We start from the raw sequence: 14,223 nt of genomic DNA, 5'->3' as shown, positions 1-14,223 counted from the left end.
TTGATAGTAGTTGGTAGCAGCAGTAGTAGTAGTATTAGTAGTTGTAGTATTTTAAATTCACTCCTTTGACTCACACAGTAGTGAACGTGACATAAACACTGTTCTATTCTATATTTATAACTGCAATATTTCTTAGACACACTCCCTCCATGTTTGTGTACAGCGCCCCCTGGACTTTATAGATGAGCTGTATTTGATCAGAGAGAACATGCAGTAAAAGAAAGAACACACAGTAAAAGAGAGAACACGCAGTAAAGGAGAGAACACGCAGTAAAGGAGAGAACACACAGTAAAGGAGAGAACATGCAGTAAAAGAAAGAACACGCAGTAAAAGAGAGAACACGCAGTAAAGCAGAGAACGTGCAGTAAAAGCCGGTTTAAATAATGACACAGCGTCTGTCACACAGAGCAGAGGGAACCTGCTGTTTAGAAACACAACAGGTCGTCCAGGTCTGATCCAGAGTAAAAGACAAATTTAAATCTGTCAAATGGACAAAAAGTTGTAGGAGTCTTCAGTTCTGGTCAGATCACTGCTGGACACTGCCTTATATCTGTCTGAAGGAGGCGCTAACGACACTGAAACTGTAAACAGCTTTTGCCTCCAGTTTCTGTTTGTAGACTCGGTCCATCACTGTTGTTTTCACTTCTCCTAAAGTACAGTTGGATAACAGCTGTTTAAATATGGAACCTATTCATAACATAAAATTATGATTCTTTATATCCAGAACAAAATAAAAGAAAAATTATTCCCGCCAGATCAAATTTGACTATGGTCCCAAGAGGAGTTCCAAACAGATTGTACATGATAGTGCTGGTCCTGTGTTCTGTATCCTACATCTGTGTCTTCTCCACATACTGTCCTGCTGTAAACTCGTCTACTTCCTGTAAACTTGTCTATTTCCTGTAAATCCGTCTACTTCCTGTAAACACTTCCACTTCCTGTAAACCCGTCTGATTCCTGTAAACCCGTCTACTTCCTGTAAACTCGTCTACTTCCTGTAAACACTTCCACTTCCTGTAAACTCGTCTACTTCCTGTAAACCCGTCTACTTCCTGTAAACACTTCCACTTCCTGTAAATCTGTCTACTTCCTGTAAACCCCTCTACTTCCTGTAAACCCATCTACTTCCTGTAAACACTTCCACTTCCTGTAAATCCGTCTACTTCCTGTAAACCCTTCCACTTCCTGTAAACCGTCTGATTCCTGTAAACCCGTCTACTTCCTGTAAACCCGTCTACTTCCTGTAAACACTTCCACTTCCTGTAAACTCGTCTACTTCCTGTAAACCCGTATACTTCCTGTAAACACTTCCACTTCCTGTAAATCTGTCTACTTCCTGTAAACCCCTCTACTTCCTGTAAACCCGTCTACTTCCTGTAAACACTTCCACTTCCTGTAAATCCGTCTGCTTCCTGTAAACACTTCCACTTCCTGTAAACCTGTCTACTTCCTGTAAACACTTCCACTTCCTGTAAACCCGTCTGCTTCCTGTAAACACTTCCACTTCCTGTAAACCCATCTACTTCCTGTAAACCCGTCCACTTCCTGTAAATCCGTCTGCTTCCTGTAAACACTTCCACTTCCTGTAAACACTTCCACTTCCTGTAAACCCGTCTGCTTCCTGTAAACCCATCTGCTTCCTGTAAACCCGTCTACGTCCTGTAAACCCGTCTGCTTCCTGTAAACACTTCCACTTCCTGTAAACCCATCTACTTCCTGTAAACCCGTCCACTTCCTGTAAATCCGTCTGCTTCCTGTAAACACTTCCACTTCCTGTAAACACTTCCACTTCCTGTAAACCCGTCAACTTCCTGTAAACTCATCTACTTCCTGTAAACCCGTCTACGTCCTGTAAACCTGTCTACTTCTTGTAAACACTTCCACTTCCTGTAAACACTTCCACTTCCTGTAAATCCGTCTGCTTCCTGTAAATCCGTCTGCTTCCTGTCTGTTCAGAGTGCGCCGGATGTGGAGGTGAGATCAAGCAGGGCCAGTCGCTCCTCGCTCTGGAGAAACAGTGGCACGTCAGCTGCTTCCGCTGTCAGACCTGCAGCATGGTGCTCACCGGGGAGTACATCAGCAAGTACGGCCATCTTTAAAGAATAAACTCTCTTTTTACATTAAAACACTGTTGATTACACTAAATTAACTCTTATGAGCCTTAAATCATGTGCTGTTTCCTCCTCAAAAACAGACCTGGAGTTGTGTTTTGTTTCATTCACATGTTTGAGTCACAGTTTATTTTTAGTCTGTAACATCTACAAAGCTCAAAACGCTCTGTTCCACCTTGTGATGTCACGAAGTGGTAGTTTTCAACAGTTTTTAACAGTTCCTTTCACCTTTCGTTCAGTAGAGATTAGAAATTCTAGGACTGAAATCATCATCCAAATAATGCTCGTGAAGGGAGAAGAGGAAGAGGAGGAACAAGATGAGAAAGAAGAAGAATAGGAAGAAGAAGAGGAGGAAGAGGGAAAATAGGAGGAACAGGAAGAAGTGGGAGAGGGAGAAGAAAAGGGAAAAGAGGAAGAGGGAGAAGTGGAAAAGGAGTTTAAAAACACAGTGGAGCACTTCTTGTATTACCACATGATGACATCACAAGGTGGAACAGACAAATGTTAAAAATGTGAGAATGACACAAAACACAACTCCAGGTCTGTTTGTGATGAGGAAATAACATTAGAACCAACCAAGTTCAACATCTACAATACACAAACAAACCTGCATATTTAGGCTGAGTTCTTCTCTCAGACAGAAAACACTGTTCCACCTCGTGATGTCATCGTGTGGTGATACAGGAAGTGCTCCACTGTGTTTTTAAACTCCACACACCTTCATTTCTAGAATCATTTGGATCATTTCAGCTTCTGGAATTGTAAATCTCTACTGAACTAAAGCTAAAAACGTAGCTTTTAACTTGAAAGCTACCACTTCATGACATCACAAGGTGGAACAGAGCGTTTTGAGCTTTGCAGATGTTACAGACTAATAATAAACTGTGACTCAGACATGTGTGAATGAAACAAAACACAACTCCAGGTCTGTTTTTGAGGAGGGAACAGCGTTAGAACGTGACTTAAACCTCACTAGAGTCGGTTTTCTCAGACGCCGTGTTTGAGGTGGTGTTGTGTTTTGGTTCGCTGCAGGGATGGCGTGCCGTACTGCGAGGCGGACTACCACGCCCAATACGGGGTGAAATGTGAGACGTGCAGCAGATACATCAGCGGGAGAGTCCTGGAGGTGAGAGCGTCTTTACATGTACAGAATATAAAAACATTAAGGGTGTAAAACGTAATGAAACTAGTTGATAATTAGCCAAATGCTAGTCAGATGCTAATGCTAATAAAACATGCTAAACCACGTCTTTATGTCCACGGCTTTAAATGAGGAAATCAGGACCGTTTCCATAGCGATTTACATTTTAAAACACAGTAGTATTTGTTTTGAATGGGAAAAAAGTACTTAAATGTAGTAGTTTAGTTGGTACATCTGATCTGAAGGTTGGCAGTTCGAATCCTTTTTATCATGTTGTCGTTGTGTCGTTGGGCAAGACACTTAACCTCATCGTCTGTGTGCACCAGTGTGTGAATGTGTGTGTGAATGTGTGTGTGAATGTGTGTGTGAATGTGTGTGTGAATGTGTGTGTGAATGTGTGTGTGATTGTGTGTGTGAATGTGTGTGTGATTGTGTGTGTGATTGTGTGTGTGAATGTGTGTGTGGATGTGTGTGTGGTTCTTTGTTGTAAAGCGATTTCAGTGACTTGAAGGAGGAAAAGTGCTATAAAAAATGTGGGAAGAGAGAGAGAAGATGAGAGAAAGAGGAGAGGGAGAGGGGAGAGGAGAGGCAAGAGAGAAAAGAAGAGAGAGGAGAGGAGAGAGGGATGAGATGGGAGAAGATGAGAGAGAGAAGATGAGAGAGAGGGATGAGGTGAGAGAGAGAAGAGAGAGAGAAAAGAAGAGAGAGGAGAGAGGGATGAGGTGAGAGAAGTGGAGAAAGAGAGAAGAGGAGAGAGAGAGGGAAGAGGAGAGAGAGAGGGAAGAGGAGAGAGAGAGAAAAGAAGAGAGAGAAGAGGGATGAGGTGAGAGGGAGAGAGAAGAGGAGAGGAGAGAGAGAAAATAAGAGATGAGGAGAGAGGGATGAGGTGAGAGAGAGAAGAGAAGAGGGAGAGAAAAGAAGAGAGAGGAGAGAGGGATGAGGTGAGAGAGAGAGAGAGGAGAGGGGAGAGGGAAGAGGAGTGAGAGAAAAAAAGAGAGAGGAGAGGAGAGAGGGATGAGGTGAGAGAGAGAAAAGGAGAGAGGTGAGAGGGAATAGAAGATGAAGAGGGGAGTGGAGAGAGAGAAGTTGAGAGGAGAGAGGGAAGAGGAGAGGAGAGGGGGGGAGAGGAGAGAGAGAAGAGGAGAGAGAAAATAAGAGAGAGAAGAGGAGAGAGGGATGAGGTGAGAGAGAGAGAGAAGATGAGAGAGAGGAGAGGAGAGAGGGAAGAGGAGAGAGAGAGAAAAGAGGAGAGGAGAGGGGGAAGAGGAGAGAGGGGAGAGGAAAAGGAGAAGGGAGAAGGAAGAGGAGAGAAGAGCAGAGAGAGAGAGAGAGAGCCCCATGTGGTTTTAGAGACTTTCAAAAAGACGTAGAATAAGTGATGAAGGAGAGCGGAGCGTGTGGAGCCGTGGAGACTTTGGCAGGAAGTGGAGGGGAGATAACGAGGCGTCTGGTTCAAAATAATTGGCGAGATAAAGTAGAGATGCTAATTAAACATTTTGGGATAACTGAGCGTGTCTATGGGGAGGCGAGCAAACACAGCGGACGTGTACATCTGTGTTATACAAGAACGACTCAGGGACTTTTGTCAAATGGGCCGAGGTGGAGCTTTGTTCTGTCACACTCCCCCAGCTATTTATAGAAACATGCTTTATCTACACGTCTCTCTCTCGCTCTGTCTCTCTGCCTGTCTGTCTCTCTGTCACTCTCTCTCTGTGTCTCCATCTCGCTTTCTCTTTCTCTCTCTGCCTCTGTCTCACTCTGTCTCTGCCTCTTTCTCTCTGTCTTCTGGCTCTCTGCCCCTCTGTCTCCTCTCTCTACCTCTTTGTCTCTGTCTCGCTCTATTTATCTCTCTCGGTCTTTCTGCATCTCTCTCTTTGTCTTTTTCTTTGCCTTTCTCTGTCTCTCTATCTCTCTCTCTGTATCTCTCTCACCCTCTCTCTCTATGTCTCTGCCTCTCTGTTTTTTCTCTCTCAGTCTGTTTCTCTCTCTGCCTGCCCTCTCTCTCCTATCTTCTTTCTCTTTCTCTCTCTGCATCTCTCTTTTTCTCTCTCACCCCCCTTTCTCTCTGCCTCTCTGTTTATTCCCCTCTGTCTCTGTATCTCTTTCTCTTTATCACTCTCTTTCTTTCTTTCTCTCTCTGCCTCTGTTTCTCTCTCTCTCCTACCCTGTCTCCCTCTCTGTCTCTACATTGCTCTCTTTCTCTCTCTCTCTGCATCTGTCTCCCCCTCTCTCTCCCTGCTTCTGTGTTTTTTCCTCTCTGTATCTGTATCTCTCTCTGCATTGCTCTCTTTCTCTCTGCCTCTCTGTTTCTCACCCTCTGTCTTCTCTTTGCTTCTCTCTCTCGCTGTGTCTGCATCTCTCCCTCCTTCTCTCCCTCTCTCTCTCTGTCTCTGCATTGCCCTCTTTCTCTCTCTCTGCATCTGTCTCCGACTCTCTCTCTCTGCTTCTGCGTTTTTTCCTCTCTGTATCTCTCTCTCTCTGCATTGCTGTCTTTCTCTCTCTCTGCCTCTCTGTTTCTCTCCCTCTGTCTTCTCTTTGCTTCTCTCTCTCGCTGTGTCTGCATCTCTCCCTCCTTCTCTCCCTCTCTCTCTCTGTCTCTGCATTGCCCTCTTTCTCTCTCTCTGCATCTGTCTCCCCCTCTCTCTCTCTGCTTCTGTGTTTTTTCCTCTCTGTATCTGTATCTCTCTCTGCATTGCTCTCTTTCTCTCTGCCTCTCTGTTTCTCTCCCTCTGTCTTCTCTTTGCTTCTCTCTCTCGCTGTGTCTGCATCTCTCCCTCCTTCTCTCCCTCTCTCTCTGCATTGCTCTCTTTCTCTCTCTCTGCATCTGTCTCCCTCTCTCTCTCTCTGCTTCTGTGTTTTTTCCTCTCTGTATCTCTCTCTCTCTGCATTGCTGTCTTTCTCTCTCTCTGCCTCTCTGTTTCTCTCCCTCTGTCTTCTCTTTGCTTCTCTGTCTCGCTGTCTCTGCATCTCTCCCTCCTTCTCTCCCTCTCTCTCTCTGTATTGCCCTCTTTCTCTCTCTCTGCATCTGTCTCCCCCTCTCTCTCTGCTTCTGCGTTTTTTCCTCTCTGTATCTCTCTCTCTGCATTGCTGTCTTTCTCTCTCTCTGCCTCTCTGTTTCTCTCCCTCTGTCTTCTCTTTGCTTCTCTGTCTCGCTGTCTCTGCATCTCTCCCTCCTTCTCTCCCTCTCTCTCTCTGTCTCTCTATACTCATCTCTCGTTGCCAGTGGACAGTTCCTGACTCCAGTGTTTTGTTTGTTCTATTTTCTTGTTCTCCGAGTAACAGCTTTAACCTTAAGAGTCGTTCTTTGAGGTCCATCCATCCATCCATTTTCTTCAGCTTATCCAGGATTGAGTCACGGCACAGGTTTTTACCATAGACTTTATAAAGAAGTGGAGTGAATGAAGCTAATCAAGGCTAGCAGTTATAGCGGCGAATTTGGAGCAGAGTTTCATATTTGGAATTCCGACTTTGAGTATCATAGCAACCAAAGAGCCAATCAGGAGCGAGGCTGTTGAAGGTAACGCCCCTTCCCGTCTGCACCGCTGATTTAGCAGAGCGCAGACGTCAATCAAACCTGTTGCTAACGCTAACAGGAGCGACCTCGGGGAAAGAAGGCGCCTGATTTGTCTGTTTTTAATGTTCATATTTTGATTTACGGACAAAATAGTGAAATAAAAACACCAGGATCAGAGAGAGGGGACGCAGTTTTTCAATCACTTTCTATTTGGAACGCGCGGCTAGCATGTTAGCTATGTCCATTTATATATACAGTCTATGTTTTTTACACTATAATTTAAATGCAACTCCATGTAAAAGTACTCTAAGTAGTAACTAAACACATTTTCAACGTATTCTTCCCATAAAAACCTCTCGTGGTAGGTCTTGTTTGGAATATGAACGCAGCTGTTTCACCCACCGCTAGCGCAATTTGAACTCAGATTTCCAAGAGCAAGACAGCGTTCCTATTTTAGTGCTCCCGTTCGTATTTCCAGGACTTCCGGTCACGTATAGCACTCATTACACACTCTAATGGTGAAGTGATACCGCGCTCGTGCTGATACAGACCGTGCCAGTGCTGGGAAAAAAAGGCAGCAGGCGGAAACGGGCTTCTTGGAGCATCCTTCCTGCTTCTTCTTACAGAGTAACCTGAGACTGCGGGAGACGGAGAGGAAGGCGGAGAAGAGGGAGAACTCGATAGGGATGTGCTGATCTGATACTGGTACTGGCGCCGATACTGGAAAATGGCAAAAAGTGGTAGGAAATGGAGACGTTTGGCTGCTCATCCAAGCCATTTCGTCTCCATTTCCTACAAAAGTTTGTCCAGCTACAGATTTATTTTCTTTTTACTTTATTTGAAGGATAAATAACAGCTTTTTGGATCAGTTTTGTCTTATATATAACTTTAAATGGCTTCTTCTGAGACAATATGTTTAAGTTATTCAGAAAATATCCCACTTTCATCACTTTTAACAACGTTTCAGCTGCATTTGAATCAATTCTTTAGCACGTAGCTGGTTAGCACGTGGCTAGTTAAGACATAGCTGGTTTGGACATAGCTGGTTAGCAGGTTAGCGGGTAGCTGGTTAGCACATAGGTGGTTAACACGTAGCAGGTTAACATGTCCCTGGTTAATAAGTGGCTATTTAGCACGTAGCTGGTTAGCACGTAATTGGTTAGCATGTTGCTGGTTAACATGTGGCTAGTTAGCATGTAGCTGTATAGCACGTAGCTGGTTAGCACATAGATATTTAGCACATAGCTTGTTAGGACATAGCTGGTTAGCACATTGAAGGTTAACACATTGCTGGTTAGCACGTAGCTGGCTAACACGTAGCTAGTTAACACGTGGCTGGTTAGCAATGTCCTTAAGCTCTTCTTTTCTTTCTTTCTCTCCCTTTCCCTCTTCTCTTCTCTATCATTTTTTATGGATGCAGCGATTAGTGAGACTGAAAACAGTATTTATTTCTTTTAAACTAAAATAATGAAGCTCAACAGTGACGCTCACTCTGGGTCCGGAGTTTTGGCATTTATTTTTTTTTGACTTTACGAAAAATATATATATATTAAAAGATTAACAGTTTGCTCTGGGATAATTTGCTACATGGAAGTAATGACCACAGTCTTTTAGAACTTAAAACAAGCACGTTATGATATTAGTATGTTAGCATGTAGCTGGTTAGCACATAGCTCATTAGCACATAGCTGCTTAGCACGTAGCTGGTTAGCAACACGTGGCTGGTTAGGACATAGATGGTTAGCAGTGTCTTTGAAGTCTTTTCTTTCTCCCTCTCTCTTTCTCTCTTCTCTATCATTTTTTATGGATGTAGTGATTAGTGAGACTGAAAACATTATTTATTTCTTTTAAACTAAAATAATGAAGCTCAACAGTGATGCTCGCTCAGGTTTCAGCCTTCTTTTTAACTTAAAACAACCGCTGTATGGATATTAGTATGTTAGCACGTAGCTGGTTAGCACATAGATGGTTAGCACATAGATGGTTAGCACATAGCTGGTTAGCACATAGCTGGTTATCACATAGATGGTTAGCACATAGATGGTTAGCACACAGATGGTTAGCACATAGATGGTTAGCACACAGATGGTTAGCACATAGATGGTTAGCACACAGATGGTTAGCACATAGATGGTTAGCACATAGCTGGTTAGCACACAGATGGTTAGCACATAGATGGTTAGCACATAGATGGTTAGCATGTAGCTGGTTAGCATGTAGCTGGTTAGTGATGTCTCTCAACTCTTAATTCTTGAATTTTTTGAAAAGTCGACGGTAAAAATAAATAGCGTTGCTGTTGAGCTCCATTATTTTAGTTTAAAATAAATAAGTCCTGTTTTCAGTCTCTGGTATCGGTTGATATCGAGTACTGGCAGATATTTAAAGCTAAAATATCAAAATTGCTATCGGAAATGATAGAGAGAAGAGAGAAAGAGAGAGAAAGAAGAAAGGAAAGGGGGGATTCACATGCAGCTGAAACGTTCCATGCAGTTCTTTAAAGAAGTGATGAAAGAGCGACGCTTTCTGAATAACTTAAACAGATTGTCTCAGAAGAAGACGTTTAAAGGCGTTTCTTTGTGAGTTGTTGCTTCAGAGGGTTTAAGGCTGGATTCTTGTGGATTCTTGTGATCACACGGTTCAAAGTCGTTCTCTCGTCTGGTGTTTTCATTAAAGTAAAGTGTTTTTGTTTTGTTTTTTTACGTTAGCCTGTGTTTTAAGTGTATTTACAGTCCTTAGAGATGATATTCCTCTGAGTTTGCAGCACAGCAGCTCCAACAAAAGCAGCTTGAAGTCACATCTAGATTTTTATTATTAATTTCTTTATGAACCAGGGCTAGAATTATTTAAATGATTCTAGTGAAGCTGTATTTAAAAGTACAGTGGACCACATGATGACATCACAAGGTGGAACAGTGTGTTTTCTGCAGGGTTTGTGTGTTAAACATGTGTGAATGAAACAAAACACAACTCCAGGTCTGTTTGTGAGGAAACATTAGAACAGAGATTAGAAAATAGTGGAATTGTGGCTCTTTAAGGAACACAACAGTTGCATTGTGGGTATTATTAGCTGCTCTGTATTATAAAACCAGATTTTTATTTTTTTATTTTTTTATTTTAAAGCCTTATTTTATTTAGTTTTGTTGTATTTTATTTTATTATTTTATTTTATTATTTTTTTATTAATAATAATAAAGGTGTACAACATTTGCATCATAATAGAACAGTTCCAATATAAAAATTATTAAAGAGTATTATATAAGAATAAAGAAGGAGACAGAAAAAAAAAAAAATTAGTAGTTGTCCATTAGATTTAGATCATCTTTTTTTTTTTTTTTTTTTTTTAAGCTAATCTAAAGGCCTTTTTATTTAGAAAAGCTTGTTGTTGATGTTTTTAGCATTTAGCAATTTATTATTAGTTTAAAGTTCTTGTTTTATTGTAGCACTCTGGGATTCTATGGAAAGAAAAGTGCATTATAAATCAAATAAAACGTATAATTATTATTTATTATTATTGTCTATTACATTTTTAAGTTTTATAGCACAAAACCGGACGTTCACACATGTTTTAGACTCAATCCAACCCAGGAAACAGCATCTTACCCCATTTATTTGTACATGAACGCAGAAAACCTCTTAATGACCGTGTACCCTCCCCTTGACCCGGGTCACATGACGGGTCTATAAATAGCTCCTCTCTCACGGTGTGTCTGCGGGCGTCTGCGGGCGTCTGCGGGGGGGTTCCGGGGGGTCGCCTCTGCCACCTGCCCTGCTGCCTGTGTGCCTGCGTGTGTGGGGGGCGTCCTGGGACAGTGGGCTGGTTCGTACATGCTCCGTTTCATGTTCCCCGGAGCCGTGTCAGACATCCAGGACACGCTTCTGGTTCCTTCTGTTTTTGCACATTTTGTTCACGTGACGAACCCGCCGGGATTGAGCTGTAAATGTGGAGTAAAGTGACGCAGTGGTGGACCATAGACTGTATATGTAAATGGACATAGCTCACCTGCTAGCCGCCGCATTATAAACAGGAAGTGATCATGTGCGCTCTTCCGGCTCCATCGACTCTGGCTCCAATTCACTTTCTATTGAAAAACTGTGTCCCCTCTCTCTGTACCTGCTGCTGTCAGACTCGTCATTTTGGTCTTAAATGTTCATATTGACCCTCTACATGATCCTGGGGTTCCATTTTTTTTAGGTATTTTGAGTTATTATTATTATTATTATTATTATTATTATTATTATTATTATTATTATTATTATTGTTGTTGTTGTTATTGTTATTGTTATTATTTATCTTTAATTTTAGGATTTATTTTTTTTATGTTGAGGGATTTTGTGTGTTATTTTATTATTATTTTTTGTTATTTTGAGGGGTTTTTTGTTATTTTTATTATAATTTTTTTGTTGTTTTAAGTTTTTTTTTATTTTCTTTATTTTTTGTTATTATGAGTTTTTTGTTTGTTTTTTATTTTTTATTTTTTTTAGTTTAGTTTTTTATTATTTTTTTTGTTTAGTTTTTTTTTTTTTTTTGATAATCTGTCCTCTCTCTGTCTCTGCTGCTGTCAGACTCGTCATTTTGGTCTTAAATGTTCGTATTAACCCTCTACATGATCCTGGGGTTTTTATTTCACTATTGTGTCTGTAAATCAAGATATGAACATTAATAAACAGACAAATCAGGTCCTTCTTTCCCCGAGGTCGCTCCCGCTGACGTTAGCAACAGGTTTGATTGACAGCGTTGCTACTTGTCTCTTAAACCTGCGTCAGTCCTGGTTTTGTTTTTGATCTAATCCTTAAAATGGCTGCTCAGTAAAGGTCAAACGTTTGTCCATTGATCTGAAGGTTGGCGGTTCGAATCCCGCTCTTGACGTGAACATCTTTAGTTGAGCGGTCAGATCCGTTGACCCACAGGTTGGCGGTGCGATTCCAGCTCCCACAGATGAATGCTGTTGTTGTGTCCTCGGGCAAGACACTTCACCACCCTCACAATCGTACACAGACAGTAGGGTGTGTCTGTGTATGATTGTGTGAGTGAATGTGTGAATGGTTCCTTGATGTAAAGAGCTTTCTAGTTTAGTTCTTCAATTTAGTTTTATTCTTGGTTTAGTTGTTTTTTGTTTTTTTGTTTCGTTTTTTTCTTCTTATTTCACATCGTTACTGACATTTTGAACATATTTTCTGATTTATCTCTGTCCTAATGTCGTTTCCTCATCACAAACAGACCTGGAGTTGTGTTTTGCTTCACTCACACATGTTTAACACACAAACTCTGCAGATTTAGGCTGAGTTCTTCTCTCAAACACTCTCAAAAACACCCCGTTCCACCTTGTGATGTCATCGTGTGGCGATACAGGAAGTGCTCCGTTGTGTTTTTAAACTCCACACACCTTCATTTCTAGAATCATTTGGATCATTTCAGCTCTGGGAATTTCTTATCTCTACCGAACTAAAGGTAAAAGTAGCTTGAAAACCACCACTTGATGACATCACAAGGTGGAACGGAGCATTTTGAGCTTTGTAGATGTTACAGACTAATAATAAAGAGTTACTCAGATATGTGTGAATGAAACAAAACACAACTCCAGGTCTGTTTTTGACACTCTAACAGCTTTAGAACACGACTTAAACGTCACAAGAGTCAATTTTTTCGACCTTTAACAACATTATAACTTGAACAAAGACTTTTTTTTTTCTCTCCCTGCGATGGTATGAATCATTTGACCCACTGGCGTATCTTGTGACGTCTCCGTAGCGTGATAACCCCCCTTCCCTTGGCGAGTCTCTTCAGTGGTCTCTTTTACCAGTGTGGGGTCGATGGTGGTCAGGTGCTTTACATTATGAAACATACGACCAGCGTGACCTGCTCGTGGCGGGGGAGCCATTTGCAGATTGGCTCTCTCCGTGGAGCCACTGTTTATGATGGTAATTTATGTCGGGTCACACCTCTTTTTTTTTCATTCTCTGTCTTTTTTCTTTCCCACAGGCCGGAGGGAAGCACTACCACCCCACATGTGCCCGCTGTGCCCGCTGCAGCACCATGTTTAAAGAGGGAGAGGAGATGTATTTGACAGGTGAAACTCGACACCAAATCACAGCATTAGTCTCTGTTTAAAGGGCCCATGTTACCTTAAAGGGCCCATATTACCTTAAAGGGCCCATATTACCTTAAAGGGCCCATATCACGCTGTTTCTGATCTGTTCTAATGTCGTTTCCTCGTCACAAACAGACTTGGAGTTGTGTTTTTTTGGTTTTATTCACACATGTTTAACACACAAACCCTGCAGATTTAGGCTGAGTTCTTCTCTCAAACTGAAAACACTCCGTTCCACCTTGTGATGTCATCGTGTGGTAATACAGGAAGTGCTCCACTGAAGGTGTCTGGAGTTTAAAAAAAAAAAAAACACTCCACACACCTTCACAAGAATCATTTGGATCATTTCCGTTCTGGAGTTACACATTTCTCCTTAACTAAACATAAAAAAGGAGCTGTTAACTTGAAAACTACCACTTCGTGACATCACAAGGTGGAACGGAGCATTTTGAGCTTTGGAGAATGTGTGTGAATGAAACAAAACACGACTCCAGGTGTGTTTTTGAGGAGGAAACAGCATTAGAACTTGACTTAACAATCACAACAGTCCATTTTGTGTAATTTTGGACGTTTAATCAAGCTAATTCTTATTGTCGCAAACCGTATTTGACCCATCAGAGCATCCGAATCAGATTTTCTTCAGTCATTATTTGAAAAAACAGGACGTAGTTTCATTCAGTTGTACTTAAAGTTTTGTCAGTTTTGTGTAAATATAAAATAATGTGCTGTATTTTCCTGAGCATAAGTTGCATAAGTAGCAAAAAAAAAGCATAATAATAAAGAAAAAAACATATCTCACTGGACTATAAGTTGCATTTTTTTGGGGGAAATTTATTTTACAAAATCCAAGACCAAGAATAGACACTCCAAATCATTAAATCTACTGAATTCTTCATATATACTGTAATAATTTCACATATAAGTCGCATCTGAGTATAAGTCGTACCCCTGGAAAAACTGAAAAAAGTGACACTTATAGTCCGGAAAAGACGGTTATGAACTGAAAAATGAAATGGAAAAACTTTATAACTTTACACGTACAGATTCTAGTATTTCCAAACATAATTTACACAAAAAAAGATGTTTTTCTTTTATCTAGAACAGGGACGTCAAACTCAATTTCACCGAGGGAATCAGCAAAATGGTTCATCTCAAATTTGCAAAGATATAAAAAAAATGTCTGTGTAACTGCGTAAATCCTGAAAAACTGACATTTTCAGACAGTAGTACATTTAAATTTACCTCGTCGCGGCCACATAAAATGACACGGCGGGCCGCATTTTGCCCCCGGGCCTTGAGTTTGACACATGTGATCTAGAATGTCCCACAGTATAGCATTAATCGTATTTACCTCCTTGAAGACGTAT

At 41.4% G+C, this 14,223-nt stretch overlaps 1 protein-coding gene across 2 annotated transcripts in view; it reads left to right on the top strand.

Moving 5' to 3' along the window:
• Positions 1 to 14,223, top strand: part of ablim3 (actin binding LIM protein family, member 3) — a 112,822-nt gene that overhangs the window by 66,982 nt on the left and 31,617 nt on the right. For both annotated transcript variants that reach the window (XM_055224644.1, XM_055224643.1), the window contains exons 5-7: positions 1,958 to 2,084; positions 3,145 to 3,238; positions 12,748 to 12,835. In XM_055224644.1, coding sequence (XP_055080619.1) covers positions 1,958 to 2,084; positions 3,145 to 3,238; positions 12,748 to 12,835 — 309 coding nt within the window. The remainder of the gene's footprint in view (positions 1 to 1,957; positions 2,085 to 3,144; positions 3,239 to 12,747; positions 12,836 to 14,223) is intronic.

This window comes from Periophthalmus magnuspinnatus, chromosome 10 (assembly GCF_009829125.3).
Source record: "Periophthalmus magnuspinnatus isolate fPerMag1 chromosome 10, fPerMag1.2.pri, whole genome shotgun sequence".
In the NCBI taxonomy this organism is placed as follows: Eukaryota; Metazoa; Chordata; class Actinopteri; order Gobiiformes; family Gobiidae; genus Periophthalmus; species Periophthalmus magnuspinnatus.
Note: the sequence above shows the minus strand (reverse complement) of the source record. Positions and strands in the feature narration are given on the sequence as shown.